The sequence below is a fragment of the Atractosteus spatula genome, chromosome 4 (genome assembly GCF_055471065.1).
Source record: "Atractosteus spatula isolate fAtrSpa1 chromosome 4, fAtrSpa1.hap1, whole genome shotgun sequence".
In the NCBI taxonomy this organism is placed as follows: Eukaryota; Metazoa; Chordata; class Actinopteri; order Semionotiformes; family Lepisosteidae; genus Atractosteus; species Atractosteus spatula.
The window spans coordinates 66,610,506-66,635,114 of record NC_142709.1 but is presented as its reverse complement, the minus strand read 5'-3'; the positions used below and the strand labels follow the sequence as shown (position 1 = coordinate 66,635,114).

Genomic DNA, 24,609 nt, shown 5'->3' with positions numbered 1-24,609 from the left:
ATAGTAAGATGACATTAGAAGTTTGTATGAGCCCTGTAGTAGATGCTGTAGTAGGCTTCAGAACTTCTTTCACTCAGGATTAGGCTTGGACCAATTTAACAATGAGTCTATATATATACTAAGAATATGTATAATGTGAATGTTTGAGACAGTGTCATTTCTACCTGTAAATCATTAATTCATAGCCAGCTAGGAGGTAGTTAGGAACCTTTGTGAGAGCAACAGTTTTAAACCAAATTGAAGAATTGAGTTCTTTTTGCTAGATTTCTCTGAAATAATACACATACATTTCTGGATGTTTCTGACAATTAACACCAAACAGCTGCTGAAATTAAAGGTTCAATCATTTTAAGATCCTCGGTGGTGACCATGCATCTATCTGTCTTGGGCTGGTAATCCTGTGCAAAAAGCAGTTATCCAATCACAACTCAAATGTTACATATTCAGGCTGTGTCCCAAAAAGATACTTCTGAATGTAAAATTTACAGTTAACCACAAATTCAGATGGACAAAAAACTAGAAGACACAGGTGCAGCAGGACCTGGAGTGGAAAACCCTGCGGTAGGTCATTGATCATCATACTATTTATTGAAACACTTAAGTGCAGTTAGCCCAACTTTAGTCCTTGTATTGACTCCTCTAGTCAGCCCCTGTGCCCATGAGTAAAGCAGAAGCAACAGGAACCTGAGTAGAGCCTGGGATATGCCTTCTAGGTAACGGGAGATTGAGTGTCACTAAATATTTCACAGAGACTCAGTACAGACTGGCTTCCAGGCCACATCTGAAATGAGTCTTGTTTTTACCACTGCACTGATCTCGTTGCTTTGCTTAAGTTTCTGCCTTCGTCCTGTATTATGCAAGCAGGGTAGCTCTTTTCGTATGGTAAATGTAGTCTTATTGAGATAACTGTAGTCAGTTTTATCTTGCAGATGTAAAATAGGAAGTAAACTGCCATCGTCCTTTTCTTAATTCCTCCTCCTTCTTTCTTGCCCTCCTTATGTTAATGTCACACTGTTTGACTTTATTGCTCTTGCTGCTGTTTGTGAAAGGTTTGGTTGTTTTTGTGTTCGATCCCCCTTGCAGACTTGTGCATTTTCCAATAGCTTTTCAACTTTAATGATTATACAACATTAGTTCATTGCACGTTTCTGCCAAATTATGTTTCATGTGTATATGTGAAAAGCTCTAGAAACACACATGATGAGACTGTCTTAATCTGAATAATTCGTACCAAGGTGTAGCCGGTTGTACATTTCTGACATGCAAGTAGTGTTTCAGTCATTTTGTTTGTAAACCATTTATAAAAGCTTGTCTGTGCATTGTTATAGAAGGATGTGCTACAGCACACTTTTTCATTCCAAACCAGGATACAGGTCATTAAGGTCATTGCTAGTCTTCTATCATGATGAAAATAATCCAAAAGCACTTCAGTGGCCTCTGATCACACCTTACATTTTAGGTTCCATTATAATAAACATCTGTCACCCCTCTTTGTTCTGAGGCAGTTACATAAACAGGCATGGTGGGTGTCATTAGCCAAATAGCTTTCTCCTTTCAGAATGAAATGGTAGCTTATTGCATGCCTAAATAATGCATTGGTCTAAAATAATAACAAAGCTGCATTTTGTAGTTTAATTTCAACTGCAAATCGTTAGTTCATGTTGTCTCATGGAATTTAATTTCTTCTTCTTGTGGCTGAACTGGTGAATTATTCCTCACTACCAATGAAGTTCATCTCTTCTTTGATCATGCCCTGTGGGGTTCTGCAGTCTTGCCTTCTAACAACATTTGGCACTAGTGAATTTGCAGCTCAGATAACTACCTTAGCGGGTATAATATATTGAAAGCAAACAAATGAATTAAAATTTCTTTAAGAATACGTTAAAATTTCAGTTTGTTTTTCCAGGAATTTCGAGCTGGGTAGTAAAAATGTATTTCTGTATTGTTTCACCTTATAGATGTATAATGTCTGCATTACGTACTTCCCATGATTCTAATTACAGGAAAAATGTTATTTTCTACAAATTCAGCTTTTATGTCTTTTCTATACTTCAACGTCTACTTTGTGGCAGTTTTTGCTTGATGTGGAAAACCAGCTGCTGTACTGTTTGAGGAACAGATCATCTATTAGATTAGTTAGTGAACTTTGACCTCTTGAAATGCAGCCGGTACCATTCTGTCTTTTTCATAGACCCTGAATGGTATCATCAACATCTGTGGCGTCAACAGAGAGATTTCTCAGTCACACACAGCTTTGACAGTTGACTTAGGCCACACACTGTACACCATGTAGTGATTGCTGTCATTGGGCCCAGTTACAAACATGCACTTAAGGTTTAAGCATTTTGGTTTCTTTTTCTCAAAAGAAAAACACATATGCTCTGTTCTGGCCATCCTAGCAATTAGGAGTCTGGATAAATGAATGCTGGATGAAGGCATAATATTTTTTTTCTATCTATAAACTGTTTACCTTGCAAATACTCTAGCAGCACAATCTGATTCCTTTATTTAAGGATGGTATTTTGGTTCTCTGGCAATGTTTTGACATGTGAAACACAAAGGAGACAAATTATAAAACTGGAAGCTTAACAACAATCTGCTATAAAAATAAAAGAGAGCTGTCAAATATTATCAGTTTGAATTCCATTCCATTGTTCAGAATGACATACAATGTAAACACTATTGTTAGAGAAAAAAATAACAAGACCAAAAATGTCAATTTTGTTTAAATAGTGTAACCAGTATGTTAAATTAAATTCCTCAGGTAGCAGATGCCAAGTCATTGTCTGTGCAGCCATGGAGATGAGGCTTCTGTTAGTAGTTTTATAACATTACAAGCTATTTTTTTAAAAAAAGGGGTGATGATTTTTGTTTCTTTACGTTGATAGTGTTCAGTGAGAACTCCAGTTGACCTATTAACGTTATTATTACTATGCATTACTTTTACTATAGCATGTTTATTTGTACTTAATGAGATTGCATATCTCTCTAAAAACTGAGTCTTGAGAGAAGCAGTGGGCAAGAATGAGTTATATCTATACTGTATGTCTGCGCAAGAATGCTCAATGAAGGATTTCATGGTTGTGCAGATATCACTCACCCAAAAAGTAAATTTTTACAACAGCAAACATGCACAAATATAAGAAAAAATAAAGTGACAAAAAGAATCAACAGGGCTATGTAAGAAACTGACTAAACTGCAAGATAAATTTTAATTTAAAAGGGTAAACTATGTGAAAATACACAGTGCTTTATTTAATCACACTTTATTGCATAGTGTTCAGAATAATATGAATTTGATATGTTGTCTACATGTCATGTCACAGGCAATCATTTGCATGTTGTTAAAATATGAATAACATTCAATATAGTTAAATCAAGTTTCTCCTGTGCTTTATACCTGAGAGTAACTTGAGAGTACTTTCATGGGTATGAGAAATAATCCTACTTTTCATACAAAATGACTCAACCCAATGAAAAACGAATGATTTTCTGTCTGCTTCTTTTATTGTAGCAGTTTCATAGAAATAAATGAATATTGATATCATATGAAAAAGCTGTTAGACAATGCCACTATCCAGAATGTTATATGATTAAGGCCTGCTTAGAAGTGCATCGTGAATCCAAAAACACTGTTTTAGTGAAGCTATCTTTATCCTTACAATCTTTAGCCTGTAAGCTCTGAGTTATCTCACCTTTGGGGTGGAAGAAATGAAAACAAACCGGAAAGTCACTTCTTTTCCAGCAGCTTTTCTGTGTTGTGCATTTCGCCCTTTTGATCAGAATTGAGAGCAGTTCCGCTTCTCTTAGATATCTTCTGCTCAGTCTAAAATTGAAGTTGTAATGATGGAATACGAGTGCAGAAAATCATTATGACAAATAGCTTTCCATTGACCTTGTCTTCCGAAGCACCACTTCAGCATTTCCAAACAAGCTTTAAGTTAAAATAATTTGATTTTATCCTAACTAGATTAATTGCACTTTAAGATGCATTAGATCTGTGAAATTTGTTAATAAGATAAATAATTAACAGTTTCTTTGATTGGTTCTTGGTGGATATGCTTGTAGGTCTTTATTACAATTTCAGTGCTTTTAAAATCCCATTTAGTATGGAAGAATAAATTATTATTAAGACTAAGAACTGAAAGCACGTGTTGCAGAAGAAATTTTTGGTAATGTTTTTCACTTCTATGACTTGACATCTGGCAAAACTATTATTTTACCTAGGAATACCTATTTTTGTTTTTCTTTGTTTGCAATTTTTTCTTTTGTTTTTTAGAACACTTTATTTTACTACATGTAGCCGCTATCTGTCTTTATATCTTTATATCTTCATGTCCTTTTAGAAATGAATAACTGTGTAAGAGCCACGCTGATTAAGATGGGTTCTTGAATGCTGTACTGTCTGACACAGAATGTGCCTTTTTTCCTTGTTATCTTCCTCTTCAGGAGGAACTTTCTTGCTGCCTTTCAATGAAATAAAAAATAAACTTACCATAGAGCTGAAAAGCTCCAGAGTAACCATGTTTTATTGTTATAGTGATCCTTTATTAAAGGTTTAATTTGATTAACCCCTTTGTTTCACAGTTTAGCAATTCAGACAATTAACAATGCACTCTCAGCTACAGACAGCCATAACCATATTGTTCTTATAATGTAGATAATGAGTTTGGGATGTATCTTTTGTTTCATTGTTTCATTAAATTAAATAGACATCATAAGTCTGAGTGGCAGAGGAGTAGGAAGAAAATATGCGAGTGTTAAGAATGGATGGTTGGTGATGAAGGAGGGCACGTTTAATCAACTTTAAATTTAATTTTTAATTGAAAAGAAAACCCCATTTATTAAGGGAATGACAACATGTTTAATAAACTCTGCATGATCCTTTTAAAACTACCACCCCATCTTTGCAGTCACTCAGATTATCCACCCCTGAAACACACTGACGGGCCAATGCACAAATTTTGGGTATTGTCCTCCGAATTTTATGTGTGTACCTTTTAAACCCTTCTGCACTGTTTCTGCCCCCTCTGCACCTCCCCAAACACACACACACACACTCAACTCCAGTGGGGATTTCCACCATATGCTCCCATCGTTGGCAGGAAAATGATAAAAGTATAAATTGTGAAGTTTTGATGTGTGCAGTGCCATAATTGTGTGGGCAGACAACAAAGCGGACGGATTCGCTCCCTGTCTCCATCCACTTTTGTTTGCCATCTGTCCTGGGTCACTCTGACGTCTGCCAGCTGAGACCCCCTTCCTGCTCCTGCTTGCCCCGTTAATCAGATGCTCGTGTCTCCCTTTAAAGCTGAAACAATAAATTGGCTTTGTCTGACGCCCATGTATAGCCTAAGGGGGCTCTCCCTATCCTACCCCAAACTGCCAGTGTGACGTGAGCCCCAGATGGCCTCCTCCCTGGAAGAGCGCTTTTCTTTGGGAAGCCATTGTCCTGCAAATTACAGGTCGCTTATTCTTTACAGTACAATGCAAAATGTTAATCTGAGGCAGTTTACACTCATCCCTGTTTTAATAAAGAGTTATGCAATAAAGATGGGTTTGTGACAGCTTTCCTGGGAGAGACAAAATCCGTTTATCCCTTAAATCTGAGGCCTAATTCTGTATTGTACATTACTTACATTTCGTTATAAAATGTCTCAGACTCTTTACCTAGGTCTAATGTCACAAAACTGTTTAGATTCATTTAGAAGTGTAATTTTATGTAATAGCATTTTTATTGTCTTTGTTTATACGTTTATACTATTTAGACCTACGTGCTTGCGTTTTAAAGCATGTTTTAGATTCAGTGTAGCTAGAAAAACAAAGTTTCAACTGTGCTGTTTGTTTTATAAAGTAGCTTTCAAAATATTACACGAATGTCAATGCAAACACATCAAGTAAAGGTCTTGTAGTCGCTTCTATTAGCAAACGGGATGAACGGATACGAGTGGTGACTACTATTACCCCCACTAGGGTAATAATTTTTCAAGATAATCTTTTTTTTTATCCTTCTGAAAACAACATGTTGCAAATATCGCACGCAATCGAGTGGGTTTCTTAAACTAATCCTGAAAGGAGTTAGGTTAAACACCTCATTGGCTTGCCTTTTATATAAATATACAAACTTTATTTCTTTGCTGAATTCGTGTCTTCGCTTTACCATATTTTCGTTAGAACGGGGGAGAAAACTATTCTTTTTCTCTCTTGGATTTGTTTTCTGGTTTCACGCAATTGTTGGATATATATATAACTAAAATTACGCAATAGTACAATAATAACCCATGTACAAACCAGTCTGAACATACAGTAGCTAGGATCTCAAAGAACAATATAGAGAGAAGGGTAGCAGGATGTTGCTAGTTAAAGAAAAGGGAAAAGGTGTTTTTGTACTAGTTCACTCCAGTACAAAAGAGATTGTTGGAAAAGACGAGCTATTTGCATGGGGAAAGAGGGAGAGAGGGCGATATATTATCTTTTTGTAGTCTGCTGAGCGGTTGATCTGTGTTTGCGAGGAGTGGGGGTGAGGAGGAGGAGGGGGGGGAAGGGGCGTCACCATCTGTTCCTAATTCCCTGGCCTCTGCATTACTAGCCCTCCGTGATGAGATCAGCAGGATCAGCTTTCATCATGGGGAAGTGCTTTCGCTCCCCTCACAGGCTTTTCGCACTGGAACTGCTGAGAGAAACGGAGGAGGAAACAAACTAACTCCGCTCCTCAGACACCACAGCAAAAGCCAGCAATCCAAGGGGAATCCTCAAGGTACATTATTAGGTTTTCGCTTTTTTTTTCTTCATGCTGTTTTTTTTCCGTGCTGAGGTGGAAGACGGGGTAATTATTTGAGACTAATTTGCTGAACAGTTCCCTAGCTGCGCTGAGTCTGGCAGCCTTCTCCCATAATCAGCTTGTGTCCCACAAAGCGAGCCCAGAGGAGAGTGTTTGTGTTTATGCTTTGACCGTTCAGGGGACCGACTGTGCCGCACAGATGTGTTATTCCCGCAGCTTCTGGACTTTTTTTAAGTAATTGAGAAGACTACCTAAATCCAACAATCTGGTATCTTGTTTTTTTCTTCTTAAACCTCAAATGGTACTAAGGACGATATTGGACGCACTGAATTCTTGGAAGTTTTCTGTCCGTGGACAGCAGTTGTAGCATATAAGCTTTATATATAAAAAATCCTAAACAATTACGGATACCATATACATTTACTTTTACGCACCTTACGTGTGGGTGTTACTTTTTGTGTACTTAATGCTGGAACAGCCTTGCTGTGAGGGCTAATGGTAAGACATTTTATTTCATTATTTCGGATTCCGTATAGATTAGTGCACTAAATAGCACTCAGTTTTTAACCTTACTATGCCATGCTTAAAGCTGCCTTAGAGTTCATTTTGTTTGCGATTGTGAATGGTATGTTTCGTCTGAAGAGAACAGAAGAGAATACTCGTTTCACAGTTTTACATCGTACAACTTCTTCTAAAACGCTTCATTTTAACGTCATAGACCCAAGGGGTCACCCTGCAATACAAGTTAAAGGCAAAAGGGACGTGTGATTAAGAACGTTTTAATTTATTTTTTTGTTTACATATAATAGCCTTTAGACTTTCAAATTGCTGTCTATAAATCTACCTTTTAAGCTTGTCTTTTTAAAATCGGCTTTAGCTCAATGCAACCGGCAAGCATCCATTGTTGGATTTCATTCATACTATGAATGAAATCTAACAAACCTGACTTGGCAATCATTTTGTTATTCAAAATGTCCAGTTTTCTTTTGTCAATCATTAGGGCTTGACCCCCAGGTTAGGTCATTCGTTTAAAAAATATCAAATGTCAGGAGACTGAATGTAAGATCATTCCATACCTGGAAAATAGGTAATTACTTCACAACACAAAATGGAATTATATAAATTAATGAAGAAACTGCTCAAAAGTCCATAAAAATATGAAAAAGGTTAAGCCGTTATCAGACCTTATCAGTATATGCTCCATGCTCGACAGTGTTGTTTAAGAATTTAAATATTTGTTGGTTTTAATTTGCCCGTTTATGAGAAGATATCCGTTTAAAATATGCACTCAGCTTTGTCACTGTCTACTTCTGTTGATAAGTTCTAATAGTCATTCTACTGTATTTCTCAAACAATTTAGGGGAAAACATTGCTTTAGTTGGTTTGAACTGATTATATTTAATGAATAATTGAATTTACTTTAAAAGAAGGCTTCTTTGTTTGTAAGGTTGTATTCTTTCCGGACAAATTGGATTGTATTTGTAAGAAAGGGGGGAAAAATGCAGATTCCTTACATGTACAGCTATTTTTAAAAATGACATACTTTATTGACCAGGCAAATGAGGCTAGAATACCAAACCTGTTTTAATAAAAGTTATGGCAGACAGAAATTAGAAAAGGGCACAAGCCTGTAAACAACAGATGGTAACTGCTGTTGGGAAGCATTCTTCACAGTGCTTGATAACTTCTGTTAATTTGCCTTTAAAAGTAACAGTCTATCATGGTGGCTTTGATGTAGTAGCTCCCATGCTTGTGATAATGGAAGAAATGGTGCAAAGGACATAGCAGATGGCTGTAAACAACAGTGAGCTAGCAAGGAAACATTCTAACAAAGTGTCTTCGAAATCCATTGGCAAACAGGGGCAGGATTAACCTGCACAATAGGAGAAGTCAAACAAGGTCAGGACACAGCTTCAAAGCAGGGAAAAACTTCCCTCCTGCAGCACGTACGGATGTCTTAGACAGGTTATAGCTGAGAATCAATAAAGGAATGAAACTTTAAAAGTAGTTCTTTTTTTCTTTTTTCCTAAGAGAGCACTGTAATTGGCATATTGTCGCAAGCAGTCCGTATAAAGATGTCTGGGCAATTATGCCAGAAGAAAAAGTGCCACAGAATATTTTCACTTCTAGTTAATTGTGTATTACACTAGAGAGGGATTAATGCAGTGCAGGGCTGTGCAGTAGTCCTGTTGCAGCAGTGAATGCTGCTCTTCATTGTATTGTTGCTTCTTTCTTTTTTGACAGCTTATAGCCCTATAGGGTTCTGCTTTTGTTTTATATTGCAGTTTTTTAATAACAGTTTATGAAACTCTGTATGATTGGCTGTATGTATATTGTTGCTGCTGCTGTTTTTTTGTCCTTTCCTGTAAACATCCCAGAACTTCAAAGTATCAAAAGCTTTTAGTGTCTGATTTAATGGGAAACTCAATATTACAGATGTTGGAAGATCCTTTTACCTTCCATCTTGGGGAAACCTGAGGAGTGAGGTTTTTTTGAGGCAGTTCTGAAAATACACTTTATGCTAGGACATACTTTGCCTTCTGCGTACTGGCTGTTTCCTGGCTGTTCCACAGGACCACCAGCCTGGGGGGACTACATATTTCTCCATGTGTTTATGTATTTGTTTTGGCCTCCAAGACTGCCTCAAATTCTTGTACGTCTCAGCACAGTAAAATCTCACATGACCATTATTTCATCCACATGAAAGTTATCTGTAGCTGTGTGTGTGTGCGCTGCAGTAGCTGTGATAATGAAAGTCGAATTTCAGTGATTATGCAAAAGCTCTCTTATTTTTGTTTAATCTTTTACGATTCACAAAAAGCAACTAGTTAACTTTAAAGGAAGTAAGCCGTGGTTTCGAAGGTGACCTTATCTCCCTTGAGTGGATGAGAAATTGTCTAGTGAAAAATCTACTGGTATTTGTGTACTTCTGTAGTACTTTTGTGTCCCCAAAGGGATTTTGATTTTGTGTTCCTTTTCAGATAACCTCTGCATACTTAGTTGTTAAAACCCATCATGAAAGTTGTTATAGTATGTACTCCTAGGCAAATCTCATGATTACTGTGAACAAAAGCTGAAAGCCTGAAAAGAAATGTCATTCATTAAGACCTGACAATTAGCCAGTGTGGGCTAGCCTTTGTGTATCCGTTATGTAAATTCATTGAATGCCATTTCTATTGTTTTCCAGAAGAAATTCATTAGCAACTACTGCACCCCTCACAGATCACCTTTATAAAAAGCCCACCAGACAACGGGTGCTAATGTTCTCTTAAGCCTTTTATTATGTCTGCTATTCATTGGAAAAGAGCAATTCTGAGTAACAATTTATGTCAATGTGAGGTCAGTGTTGTTGAAAAGCCCAGGGAGGTTTATTTGTAATAGTTGAAGTTATTTCCATACTCCCTGGAGTGCAAATCAGAATCATTGTTAAAAAAATGAATTTGACTAGCTCTTCATTTTTTGACTACTTCTTTTGAGGTATAGTGTACCTCAAAGAGGTAAAGTATTAATGAAAAAATTGTGCCTGAGGAATTCAGGGTTACTATAATCGTACAAACTCCAGAATAATCTTGCCAGGCCTTTGTGCAAACTATAGAATTGTCTCTCTAGATTTTTGAGTTTACCCTAACTGAAATGCAATGCTTTTTTTCCCACATAAAAACAACTAGTACAATGATTGACTTACAGCACTTATACTCCCCAAAACGGTACATTTATTATCTTGTAACATGAAATATGTATATATATGGACAACGTGTAGGCTTTCTTCTATCAGAAAAGTGGTCAAACCTATTCTGTAAAACATAGTGGACACATTTAAGTAATTTTAGAGAATCTGTGGGTAAATGATTACAGATGTTGGATGTAGAAGTGGCACTATTAATGTTCACTGTATTGTTAAACCTTGAAGAGACCTGGGTAATATCACTGCTGTCTGCCAGCACGTAGCTGGAAAAAGCCACAGGTGGCAAACGTATTTCTATTATCAAAAGCCAACAGAAAATAATGTGCTATTTCCCTTTGGTTGAAGTGTGTTAGTGTGCAGCCACAGAATCTGTAGAGTTCTCCATACAGCTTCATTGAAAGTGTAACAGAGCAGATTAGGTGGAGCGATTTGTTTTGATTATACAAGCCTTGTCTATTCATGTAGAAAAATTTGTTTTTCATTGAACATATATTGAAGAACTAGACTTTGTAGAAAAAAAATAAGTCTAGAAGGGAAAGATTTTCAATGAAGTTTTCTATTTTTATTCTATTTCTGTTTTATTATTTTGGGGGCACTTGAAAAGCTTCTATTCCGGTGGAGTGTTCAACTCTGGAAGAACTGAGTCCTAGGATTAGGTGGATCTTTGTCAGTTGCTTCCCTAGTGCTGCTGGTTTACTGTACATTTTCTTTAACCCTGGAGATCTGCTATGTACAGTACATGAGTCTAGGAGAACATGAGCCATGTCTCATGCTCCTGCTACCTCAGTAGTGTTCTTTTGCCACATAAGTGGGTATAGAAAGTTACCACCCCCTTTCAAAGTTTCTGCCTTTTATAATATCACTTTATTGGCCAATATATAATTTCTTGTGTTAGGAATTTGTCTTATGCATACTCCAACTTGCTCTCCATGAGACACACAGATAAGGAGAGAAGCTTGGGGTCAGAGCGCAGGGTCAGCCATTTATACGGTGCCCCTGGAGCAGCTGGGGCCTTGCTCAGGGGCCCAAGGGAGTAGGATTCCTCTGCCGGCTGCGGGATTTGAACCAGCAAACTTCTAGCCACAGGCGCAGATCCTTAGCCACAGAGCCACCGCACCGCTAGACTGGTTTCAGAGTGTTGTATGACACTCTGAAAATAAAAACAAATTAAATTAGGCTTGTTCTGTTTCTTTTTACAGTAACCCACATTAACCCAATGAAAATGAAATTCTGAAAATGAATTAATTTTACAACAGTAAAATACCTTATTTGGATAAGTGAACACCCCCTTACAAAATTGCATTTGTAAACTTATTCAGGTATAACCAATCACCTTACAGATCACACAACAAACTAATTGGCTCCCGCCTGTGATCAATTGTGTTGATTGTGATTAGTTGAATAAAAACAGCTGTTTCTAGAGGATTCCACTGCTTGGAAGTGCATTTCAAAGCAAAGAGTCCACTATGGGCGGAAAGGTGCTTTCAAAAAAACTTTGAGATAGTTGTAGAAAGGCACAAGTCAGGAGATGGGTATAAAAAGATTTCAAAGGCTTTAAGTAGCCCATGGATCACAGTCAAGACCATCATTAAAAAGTGGAAGGTGTACGGCACCACCCAGCCCTTGCCTAGATCAGGCTGTTCCTGGATGACCAAGCAAGAAGGAGACTGATCAGAGAGGCTAACGAGGCCGATGGCAACTTTGAACGAGCTACAGGCCTTTATGGCAAAGACTGGTCATTGTGTGTATGTGACAATATCACAAGCGCTCCACAAATCTGGCCTGTATGGGAGGGTGGCAAGAGAAAAGCCACATCAAATCTAGTTTGTTTTGCTAAAAAGCACCTTATAGATTCTGTGGCCAAGTGGCAAAAGGTGCTGTGGACAGGTGAGACCAAAATTGAAATTTTTGGCTGGATTGCAAACAGTACGTTTGGTAAATACCCCAATGTGTCTTACCATCCAAAGAACACCATCCCTACAGTAAAGTATGGTGGTGGCAGTATCCTGTTGTGGGGGTGTTTGTCTTCAGCTGGGACTGGGGCATCTGTCAGGATAAGAAGGGAAGATGGATGGTGTAAAATACAGGCATATTCTTGAAGAAAACCTGCAGCCCTCAGTAAGGAAGTTTTAAAATGGGAAGATGGTTCACCTTTCAACATGACAATGACCCAAAGCACACTGCCAGAGCAACTGTACAGTGGCTGAAGGACAGGAAGGTGAATGTCCTTGAGTGGCCTAGTCAGAGTTCAGACCTAAGTCCCATCAAATCTTTGGAATAACTTGAAAGAGGGCAGTCCATTAACGGTCACCACGCAGTTTGACTGACCTTGAACGATTCTGCAAGGAGAAATGGGCAAATATTCCTTCCTCTAGGTGTGCAAAGTTAAGATGTATCCAAACAGACTCAAGGCTGTAATTCAAGTAGAAGGTGCTTCTACCAAGTAGTACTTTTTTTCAGCAATTATGCATTCTTTTTTCACTTGGATGTTTCAAGGTACAATTTGTTAATAAAACTGGAAAAGGTCTGTTTTTATTTGTCTTCTTTTTGGGCTTAAGGGCAACAAAAGGTGAACATTTTGAAAGGGAGTGGTGACTTTCTGTACCCACTGTATGTCTGTTTCTAAAATTGAATGCGAGTCAGTGTCACTGCAGTATTGTCCTGTTATTTCTGTGCCTGTGTTCTCGTATTCAGTAAGTACATGGGCATCCCATGCCGCCTCCTCTCATCAGTCCATTAGTATTATTGTTCCAGTTGGGGTTGACGGGTTATCTGTAGCTTCCAATGCCCTTTAGTTGCCCTGTAGCAATAGTGGAAATATGAAACCTTTCTTGTTGGTGCTGTTTGCTTTTCTTTGCTCAGACAGCTGCTGTAGAACAAACTAAAGTTTCCTAACAAACAAAAGGAGCACATTGTGAAGCAAAGCAGTTGCTTATTTTAAGAATTTATTTAAAAATTGCTGCAGAGCCGAAAGAATAGATTTCTCTGGCTTATTTTTTATAGTTATGAATGGATTAAATAAAAAGCAAACTACAAGGGAGGAGTATTTTTGAGAATACATTTGGCTTTCTGTTTAAAGACACTGTGGGGAAAAAAAAAGAGATGAAACATTCCTCTCAGCTCAAAGATTGTCATCATTGGTCATAACTATTCTGTAAGAAGCCCAGTGATTGAGAATACTCACTGATGATGATGTGCTGAGAGAGCATGGTTTTTCAGCATGGCACTGTTTGATTCCCCTACTGTGAGCATTTGACTGAAATCTCTAAGGGTGTTCAATGATGTGTTAAGAAGTGAGATCACTGCATTTCCTTTTTTTGACTTCAAGGTTAAGAAGAAACACAACTTTTAAATCAAAAAAAGTTTTAAAGCAATGCACTAAAAAAACGAGTTTTATTCGTGTCCCCATATCCCTCAAAGCAGTAGAGTTGATGTAAATATCTGAAAAGCATACCCTGAATTGGCTGCAATGAAAACAGGTTATTGTAAGTTGGGGAAAATAATTTACAAAACCACAGCACTGCTCAGTTATTTATATAAATAAGAAACAGCTATTGAAAATATGACAATGAGAATGTTTTGGTTTAACTGTTAAGCTTTACAAATGGGATATTAATTTATTAATAGAGTATAAAGGTAATAACTCCACTGAAGACTAATTATATGTCAAATCCATAATCGTGACTATATCCTATACTACACCTCTAACCCTGGGGTTATTTGCAGAGGGAGTGTGTTCCCTCTATAATAAGCAGCTGTCTTATCAACTTATGAAATGTGATTTTGCAATCCCTAAAATGTGACCGTGAGCAATGTAAATTCAGATCTATTTGTAGTGGTCTTTCCCACTTTAAATCCTTTATAATGTTATCAACTTACAATTCATAGGCACAATAAAGTGTTTAACTGTGGTTGTAATATCTATTTGTTAATTATTCTATAATGTCCAGTAGCATCTCACAGTAGTGCTTATTAGTCTTAAAATACTTTACGTATCAATCACTGTAGAGAAGATTTAACCAAAGACCTCTCATGTACTTTGTCTGCATTTTTCCTATTGTTGAATTTTACTTTTGTAAATTGTCATCTCAGAATCAAAAGCTGCAGCTATTGATGTTTTTAAAACTTTCTAAAGAAAAGGCTTTTTATCCTTGTTATAAGAGCGGTTAAAATTTCCACAAAATGCAGTTTTACAGAATTGGCCTTTCTTTAAACGCCCTTATAAAAAAATATATCGCCCAAAAAAGCAAGCTCTTCCACTGTCTCTCAAAACTAGGCAGATGCATGACCATGGTTTTGGCTGAATCCTATCCTGAAACCGAACTTCTGCAACATGGGTTTCCCGCTTATTGTATGAAAATGCTGTTTCATTGCTGCTGGAATGTTTAGTGTGCCTGTCCTTAACGTGACCTGTTCCTGACTGCACTTGAGGAGGATGTGTGGACATTGAGACAGTCTGCATCCTATAATGAGTCAGAGGAAGTTTGTGTGTACAGTTTGGATGCTGCTTATTGTTGGTCATTTATGCGCTTTCTTGACTCAAAGGATAGTGTGATACAGTTCAATAAGACCACTTTATCAGAGCCTGTTTTGAAACCTCTATTGCATGAAAAATGAGTGGCTCAGTCTGATTGCTTTTGATTCATGTACGTGATTAACAGACACTTTCTATTACAGGGGTGCAGCCCATTTGAAGGTGGAGTGTGCCTTGGATAGGGGATCTGAAGCACAGCCAGCCAGCCAGCTTGTTTGGCGCCTCGTGAGCTGCTTTCATGAGGTAACGGTGGGGAAAAGTGGAAAAGGGACCCCCACTCCCCACCCCCAAAACAACCAGTGCTCCCCCACCCCCTCAACCCCTATCCTCCTTCGGCTCTGCGGTCGAGCGATGGGTCAGAAAATCTCAGGGAGCATAAAGTCTGTCGATGTGAGGGAGCCCGCGTACCGACCGGTCAAACGGGAGCTAAGGGGTCCTGACTTTTGCAAGCCAGCCCGCCTTGACATGCTGCTGGACATGCCATCTGCGACCTTGGACGTCCAGCTGAAACACTCCTGGAACAACGAAGACCGCTCGCTTAACATCTTCGTCAAGGAGGACGATAAGCTGACCTTCCACAGGCACCCTGTCGCGCAGAGCACGGACTGCATTCGGGGGCGTGTGGGCTACACTAGGGGCTTGCACGTTTGGCAAATCCACTGGCCCACCAGGCAGAGGGGGACTCATGCTGTGGTGGGGGTGGCAACTGCGGAGGCCCCCCTGCACTCTGTGGGGTACACCTCCCTCGTGGGCAGCAACTGTGAGTCATGGGGCTGGGACCTGGGGCGCAACAAACTGTACCACAACAGCAAGAACCAGCCGGGGGAGACCTACCCCGTGTTTTTGGAACCAGATGAATCTTTTGTGCTGCCCGACTCTCTGTTGGTGGTGCTGGACATGGATGAGGGGACACTGAGTTTTATAGTGGATGGGCAATATCTGGGAGTGGCCTTTAGAGGACTCAAGGGGAAAAAACTCCATCCCATCGTCAGCGCGGTGTGGGGGCACTGCGAGATCACAATGCGATACATCAATGGCCTTGATCGTAAGTTTATTTTTGTTGCTTTTTGGGGGGGGTAATGCTTTTGCATGGGGAGTGTGTAGGTGGTGGCCTCTGTACTGTTTGCTTTAGTTATTGTGTTATGCCTGTAATTGAACCTTAATACAGGATAAAGCAAGCCTTTGCAGGAAAGTGGTTTCAGATCTGAAAGCTTCCCTGAGAGAAGGCAAGACTGCAGTAGTCTTCTGGAAATCTTGACTCGTCCACACTCATAATGGATAATCTTCCCGTTATGTGATGAAAGTTTATTTGAAGCTTGGAATCTCTATGAAACTTGGGGAAAAGTTGTCATGCCTTTCACAGCAGGCACATAATATTCTAGAAGTGGGTCAATCACGCAGGAGATGAGGGTAGAATATTTTGTACCTGTGCATTTATATAGACTTTATAGAATTGCCCGCTTCTAACATCTGATACACAAAGCAGTTATTAACCTTGGGCTACTATGGAGCATTGGCCTTTTAATCTCTTCACAGTCAGGATGTTTAAATTTGGATTACAAAATAGCATTTGACTATTCCTTTTAACTGGGGTGGTACACAGTGGTGCTTAAAACCAACAATGTTTCAAATGCTCTTGGAAACCATACTGTAGGCAGAATTCCAATCTGGCTTACTCGTCTCTTTGATTGACACAGTTCTTTCTGCTTTGCATGAGCCTTGTGATTATGATTAAAATAGAAATGGTAAGCGCTCTTACTTCCTGGAATTAACATGTTTTTTACAGTTTACCCTCAAACCATTCTAAAGGCAACTGGCTATTGTGTTTTCAAAAAGGAATTAACTCATTGTTAGTAAGTCTTCCGTTAAAAATGGGAAGAAACCGATACTTTTACATGTTTAAGGAAACCTTTTGTTCTAAATATACCACAAGGAACAAATTCTGTGTCATGTATGTATACTTCACAACATCATATTTTTCATAAAATAAATCTTGCTAAATGTCTGAAGTGAATCTGTGTGCCTACATTAGCAAAGAACCAAATTTCTTCCTGGGTAATGTCTAGTCAACTTAATAGATGGAGTACAGAGCTATTATAGAGTACTGACCCTTTCAACAGACATCTATAAAACCGAAGTAAATGAGAGGGAAAAGTAGTGAAAAAAATGTGACTGACAGGGTGATGGCTCAACAGTATGAGGAATTTTCAGTCTGCAAAACCTGTTTCTAGCCAAGACCTTGTTAAACTGCAACAGAAAAAAAATGTGATTTTGGTTTAATAAAAGCACTTTAGGTTTTCAGATGAAATGCCACTTTGAAGGACCTTACATACATTTTTTTAAGACCTGTTTAAATGGAGCATGAAAGTAGGGTTTTAATAGTCCCATCAGCTCCTGAAAAACTTTTAAATGCTAATTCCCATCTCATTTGATAACAGTACAGTACACGGTAGTCTGTGCATGTACTGCCAGTGACGAGCATTAATCTCTTGTATTGGGGAACCCAAGCTTACTTAATATCAAACATTTTAGTAAAGCTACAGATGAAAAGTTGTTGGCAGAAAAATTTCAAATGTGAACTGCTCATCCTATATAATTCTCTGCAAATTCTTAACATGGGACTTTGATTGAAGTCTCATTTTATGTTGTTAGCTTATTCTACCAGTTACACTATCGAAATGTGCTATTATTACTTGGTCGTGGACAGGGTCGTTTAAAAAGGAGGTAAATGTGAGTTTTGAACATGATCATGAGTCGGGGATGATGGCTGTGCATGGAAAGAATAACAATGAGAAATGCAATAATTCATCTTTTGATGCAGGACAAGGTGTGTGGACATTGAATGAAAGATCTTTTAATTGAGGACGATTTAAAGTGAAATATATTGCACATTGTTAGGATGTATAATAGATTCCAGGTCATTAATCTGGATATGCATATTAACTGGTTCAGTAAATCACTAATTTCAAGTGCTCATCAGACATTTGGTCACCATTGTCTTCATTTGCATGAACAAAATTACAGTACGGAAAACCTATTGTGCTTTTATCGTATTGCTTAACTTTCTCTTATCAGTAATTGCAGTATTTCAAAAATACAGTAGCAACCTGATAGCAAGTCCTAGTCAATCAGTGATGCAGGTCTAATCTCCCAATCTCAGAGTTTGTCCCCAGGATTATAGCCAATAATTTCAATTATTAATGTATGGTGTTTTGTGTTAGAAGGAGATTCCAAGATTTATCCATCCATCCATCCACCAATTTTTAAAATGCTTTATCTAGTATGGGGTTGTGGGGGAGCCAGGGTACACCCTGACCGGGAAGCCTGTCCATCACGACACACACACACACACACACACACACACACGTGTGGGACTGGGGGAGGGAACCCATGCAAAGACAAAGACGAGGAGAACATACAAACTCCACACAGATACCACTCCAAGCCTGGAATTGAACCCAGGGCCCCAGTGCTGCGAGACACATTGCTAACCACTGTTCTTGGATTTACAGGATGTTCAGTCAAATAGATATATATATTACATACATGTTGCAAGTTATGATCCTTTGCATCTTTGTAGCCATATTGTTCTGGGAGCAGAACAGACGAGGCTGAATGTCAGTCCCTACTGTTTGCCCTGATTAGAAACTTGGCAAAGTGTAGAATCTAGGCCCAGTCTCGCCAACTCCTACTCTTTGCATTTGTCGAGCAGTCAGCGGTCAATTGAGTGGTGCCACAAAAACTTCTATTGTTCGATTGGGGATAAATTGGAAGGGAGAAAGAATTTTGGAGTTGACGTTCCGTTCATTCTAACATATGTTTTATATTTATTAAACATGGCATTTTTTCATTTAGTCTTTTTTCCAGTGATCTCTTAAAAAAAATCAAATCAGGTTTGCTCAACAACAGGGAAACAGACGGGCAATCAAAGACCCGAGGTTTGTTGAAACCAAAGGGTATCTCATCGTTTGTTTTTTTCACTTTCCATCGCCCGAACATATTACACAAAACAAAACATGAGACAACTGTGGATGGAAATGAACAAAATGTTCACAACCCTGTGCCAAGAATCTCAGAATCTGGAAGGTTTCCTGAGCTTTCTGTGTAAGGCAAAGAAACTAAACATCAAAAAGTCGAGTGCTCTTGAAATTCCTGAGCTGGGTGGAAAGCTCTAGTAAATAACTATTATGTAAGGTTGTAAAAAAGGATGCCATTGTACATGGGCATTACATTGAACTTGCCCGAATAAAACTCCCAATGTGTTAGACATATCCAGAATTTAGCTTGGGGGGTAGGTTTGGCAATAAGACACTACCCTTGCTTGTTACCATGCTGTGATATTTAAAACCCATGTAATTAAATGGCTGTCAACAAAATAAAAACAAATTGGTTGGGTGGTTTTAACGGAGTGCAGCCCTTATAATTATATATGTAATATTCAGTGTATCTTTTCAGTTGAATACCAGCCATTTTTGTTGTGCTTCTGATAACGTAATCTACGTTCATTCTGGGCTGGAGTATGACTAGTTTATTGGTGATTGAACTAGCTAATGAGCTTTTTAACTGTTAAAGCTCATCTAACTTGTAATTGAACCTACTAATTAGTTTTTAAATACAGTATGGGACATGTACCAATTTATTCCAAAGAAGATCATGGGGAAAAATAGAAACAACGGAAGCTTATTTTTTACAGTGTCTTTTTGGATTCATAAAGAAAACCAAGGATTATGACCTGCTACCTTGGACAAATAGTCCTATATAATTATCTGGGTCACTAGATTAAAATGTAAGTGTTATGCTAGGATACTTATCAGTGTACTGTCTGCAAAAGTGTCTGCTTGGCTTCCTTAATGCACTCACAATGGAGCCTTTGTATGTTTGTGTCTCTCAATAGTGCATTTGTTTGTCTCCCTCTCATCCAGTATGGGGAAAAATGTAAACCTTTTGTACCGCCACAGTCTAAAATGCAAGTGTCCAGTGCAGGAAATGATATGCAGTTACAGAGGTATAATGTGGTTGCTCTCCTGATAGGCTAAGCATTATTCTGTCTGAATGGCTAGCTACATGTTGTTCACTCCAGTTAAGGGTTTATAGATGCCTTGTGTTTTCTAGACAATGTAAATGACACAATTCTGCAGCATATATGACATAAAAAATGAATTGATGGACCAGCTAATGTATATGTATAATGTATATTGTTAATGATGAATTATTGAAAAATGTAGTGTTGCATGCGCAGCACATTTAATTAATATTATGGGATATAGTTTAGATCATTGAAGCTCTTTGCATACACTACTACTGCATTTGAGGCCATTAGGTTAATTTTGCCTTCCCAAATTCCTGCTGTAAACATAGCAATTGCATGAATTCCTCTTATTTTTTATGATGCTCTAGCAGCGAATGAGCTCCCTCCTTACAGGTGGCCTTCCTCATTATATATCAGTTTATGGCTTGGACTCTGACGGTACAACAAAGACACACTTCCTGCAGATTCCAAGAATGAGCGCTCACATTACGAATATGATTTGCAACAACTGCTGTGAAACATTATACTTTGCCAGGTGTCGTTTGTCTTGCGAGACGCGAGTTTAATGACTTTTCTGCTTTTCTCCCGACTTCCTGCAGCCAATGAATTTTAAAGCCATTCCACATAAATCTCAAATCTGTGAGAAATTTGATTGGTTGCTGAAAACAATTGGACCGATTTTGTTTTTTGGTTACCGCAAAGGAGGCTGCTGTTCTTTAGGCAGAGGAGTAGGCTTAATGATGTCGTACAAAGACAGCCTGGCAAGAACAACTTGAAAGGAACAGTTTTTAAATCTAGTAAATCTGTTGTTTGTGAACATTGAAACCAGCCTATTGATTGAAAATGCAGGAAGCAATGCTTATTGGTTGTTAAATGGTGGAGTCATTGGTACAGTGCAGTCCTGCACTGATAGGAGCTGGATAGAGTTATTGTGTTCTATCCTTGTGCTGTTAGCTGATGTCCTCTTAATCCCATTAATTGTTAGAAATAGACACTAGAATCTGAAGTGATGAACTGTTAATGCAATCAAAACCTCATCTTGATTAAATTATAGGACTTTGCCAGAGATAAAAATCATGACAGACCTGCGGATTGAAGTTGACCTATTTTGCTTCTTTTGACAATGAACTGCAGAAGAGACTTCGACTAACGGCTGCAATTCTGCGGCAGAGATTTAGGCTTAATGAGTCTCTTAAACATTATTACAAAAGGGCAGTGGTGAACCTAGCATGGTTTTGGCATAGTATAACCAGTCAGTGGAATTTTTTGAAGTATTGGGGGGGGGAGGAAGCTGTTTCTAAATACAAATGCAGCACTGCAATATCATATCTCCGGCCAAAGGTGATGATTTTATTTGATGATAAGCATGATATTTTCTTGTGGGAATTCTGAAAGACTCAACGGCCTTAAAACCTAACGTTAGGTAGTGAAATAATTTCATATACAGTAATTAAGAAGGAAGCATAAAATAAGTACATATTCAAAAATTAATTATTGTACACGTGTGAAAAATTTTTTCTTGATCAATTGTTTTTGTGATAAACAATATTCTTAATCTATAATCATGATAGTCATTGAAAGCCGCACACCCCTTAAAGACCGACAGCGAACATGGTGTTAAATCTGTTGTATAGTTTACCTTCCAGCCCTGTGCAGATGCCTTGAGTCTTGGCCTTGTTGATAGGCCTCTGTTTCTGTTTTTGTTTGTTTTAATGAATAAAGCATTCAGATTCTATACAGGATATGAATGTATAGGAATTGCATACATTCCACAAATAGAGCACAAAAAGCCTGATTATTTTGCCGTTGTTGTTGGCATCACTAAAGGCAGGTGTTGGAGGGCAAAAGTGAGTTTAATGGCTTTGCTTTGTAGACCACAACTTTTAATTTGCCTTTCTGCATTTGATGTTTAAAGTATTGAGTTGATGAAGGGTTTTAAACACGTCATCACTTTTGAAGAACCATGTTAGGAAAAAAGTTATAAAATACAAAATAGCATTCAAAGAAAGTACTTTTTTGGTGGTGCAACCAGATTCAAATTCCTTTACTGTACATAAATTCAATATATTCCTTTACTGTGGCAGTGAAGTGAGCTAATGCTATCTTTTTCATGCGTAGCAGATTTGAGCTCAAAGTTCATACAGAATGGGAAAGTTTGTTTTGCTTAACGGCCTTTACAGTGCTACACCTGAAATAGTTTTGTCTGAATGTGGTGAAAACCTGTTGGCTGCTGTCAGTTCTGACTAGCACCCACATCCAAACAAGAACCACAGAAAAGAAACCATTGGCCCTCAGGTTGCTTTCCTTCACAATGGTGGTGAATTTAAACCAGCAAGTTGCCGTTTTGTAATATTCCTGTTGGAAGTGTCTGAGGATCTGTCCGTCTGCAGCTTCACCTATATACAGTAGATTGAGTCAGTAGACGGAATAATGGAGCTGATTGCTGCTCTCCAATCCACATCATTAAATGACCACACAGGCAAATCCAAATATGTTGCTTTACACCTCACCATGCAGTTTGATTGGTAGTATATTAGCCTTTTCCCCATTAATATTTTTCTCTTTGCAATGTACAGTGCTAGTGTTCATTACTATAACAACATTCAAATACGATACTTAAATATGAAAAAAAAATCAAATATGGTCATATTTGAGTTAAATGTCTGTTCTCCTATATTTATCAATTTTACTTGCTCTGATCGTACGACGTATGCAGGGGTGTGGAGTTGAGCTGACATCATTTATTTAAGATGTTATGAAATGGTAGCTTAATATTAAAAATCAAAAAAGAAAATGCATTTTTTAACTTGCTTTTATTTTGTACCTGAGCCTTGTTAAATGTATTATGTATGTCCATAAAGTATACAGCTGGGTGTTTGGTGTTAATGAAAAGCTTCAGAATGGTGAGGGCTTAAGGAGTTTAGACCTCTTTCTTTTGTTGTAAGAAATGTGTACATCTACACAGAGTTAGAGAAATGGACTGTTTGTTGACTGAAAAGTGTATGCTGTTAACAGCATTTGAAGCGGTTGATGACTTGCCCATTAACTCAAGCCCCGACACTGTGTTAACATTAACCAGGAAGGTTACTTGTATGCAGGAGTATCACATGAGGTACAGTGGGACTTTTTCCAATTTGGAGGAAACACTATTAGTAGGGACAGGACTGGGGAGCAGTGGTTTGGTTTCTGGACTGGCAACCTGCAGGTCGTGGGTTCAAATCTCAGATGAGACACTGCTGTCAGTTGTATCCTGGAGTGAGGTACTTCTCCCAAATTGCTCCTGAAAAATATCCAGCTGTATAATAGGGCAGTTTTGCCGTTGCTAAAAGGGGGCACTTTCATGCTTTTTTTCATTGCTGTTTTGGTGTAAGACACCCATGAACCTAAGTTATGATTGTGAGAGCTGTTATGTTTCCGGTTATTTTAAAATTCAAACCAAAATGAAAATCCCTGTTTTTGTTACCTTTTGTGTTCCAATCTTGGTAAACATCTCTAACCCTTACTGTTTTAAAGGATGGTGTTATTTTAATTCAATGTTTTTTTTACTTTGTGTACTCATTTAAGTGGCAGTTGAAGTTTTATTAATGCAGTAATCATAGCTGCATTTGCCTGTTTGTGCGTCGAAGGAGTCTGTCATTAGTTGCGATTAAGTTAATGGAAAGTGTTCTATTCAGTACATAAATGGTGATCTCTTGGCTCTTTTTTTTCCCCCTTGGTGTGATCAAAGGAAGGCAGAAGGTCACTGTAGCTGACTGGCATGCATCTCAGCACCACTGTTACATAAAAGAGACTCTAGTGTGGCTGTAATTCCAGCCATGTGGTCCTGTTTGGGTAGAAGTCCAGCCTGGGGGGTTCATGTCTGTCAGACATGCGGCACTTCCCAATTGCTTTTTCTGGCTCTGGTGCTGCATCAGCATCCTGGTATTTCTGAAACTAGATCAATTCCCAACTAGTACATTTTTGGGAATTTTTTTACATAAGAAATCAAAAAAGAAAAAAAAAACAAGCAGCTGATTGTGCAATCCTTGTTTTTTATCCCATTTTTAGAAAATCATAGCAACTACAGGTCATAAACCTACTGCATAAACCTTTAGCCAAGTACAAAATAATGGAAGATGCAGGTTTTATAAATAAATAGCGACTATTTGCTTCATTTGGAACCAGCTTCCAAATGGTTAAAATAAAGTATAACATAACAATTAAGTATAGTCAAATTCCATTCGAATACAACTACGTATCAACTGCTACTATAACTATTATACTAAGCCAAAGTATAATTTATCTTAATTTATAATGCATATTGTCTTTTGACTCATCTTGTATGGTTTTCTTCAGTTTGTAAAAAATTGTGTAAATTGGTTCATAATGAATATACTCGATTTTTCTGTTAATTACATTTACATTTTTCAAAATGGTATGTATAGAGTTCAGCTCAGTGGCTTTTGAAGCCTTCGAAGAGGGCGCTGACTAAAACTATACAGTTGTTGGTCGAGTGATCTCATCTCCTCCACTTCATTCCTAAGGACTGGACTTTGAAGGATCCCACCCCCTTCTTGTGAGAAATATTTCCAGGTCATTAG

General features: G+C 38.1%; 1 protein-coding gene across 2 annotated transcripts in view; it reads left to right on the top strand.

The window, feature by feature from the left end:
- Window positions 1-6,468: 6,468 nt before the first annotated feature.
- Window positions 6,469-24,609, top strand: part of LOC148836916 (SPRY domain-containing SOCS box protein 4-like) — a 44,777-nt gene continuing 26,636 nt past the window's right edge. Inside the window, exons 1-2 of one of the 2 annotated variants that reach the window (XM_088913382.1) lie at window positions 6,469-7,279; window positions 15,144-16,045. In XM_088913382.1, coding sequence (XP_088769508.1) covers window positions 15,352-16,045 — 694 coding nt within the window. In that variant the 5' untranslated portion in view covers window positions 6,469-7,279; window positions 15,144-15,351. The remainder of the gene's footprint in view (window positions 7,280-15,143; window positions 16,046-24,609) is intronic. The other variant, XM_088913383.1, reaches the window with a different exon arrangement.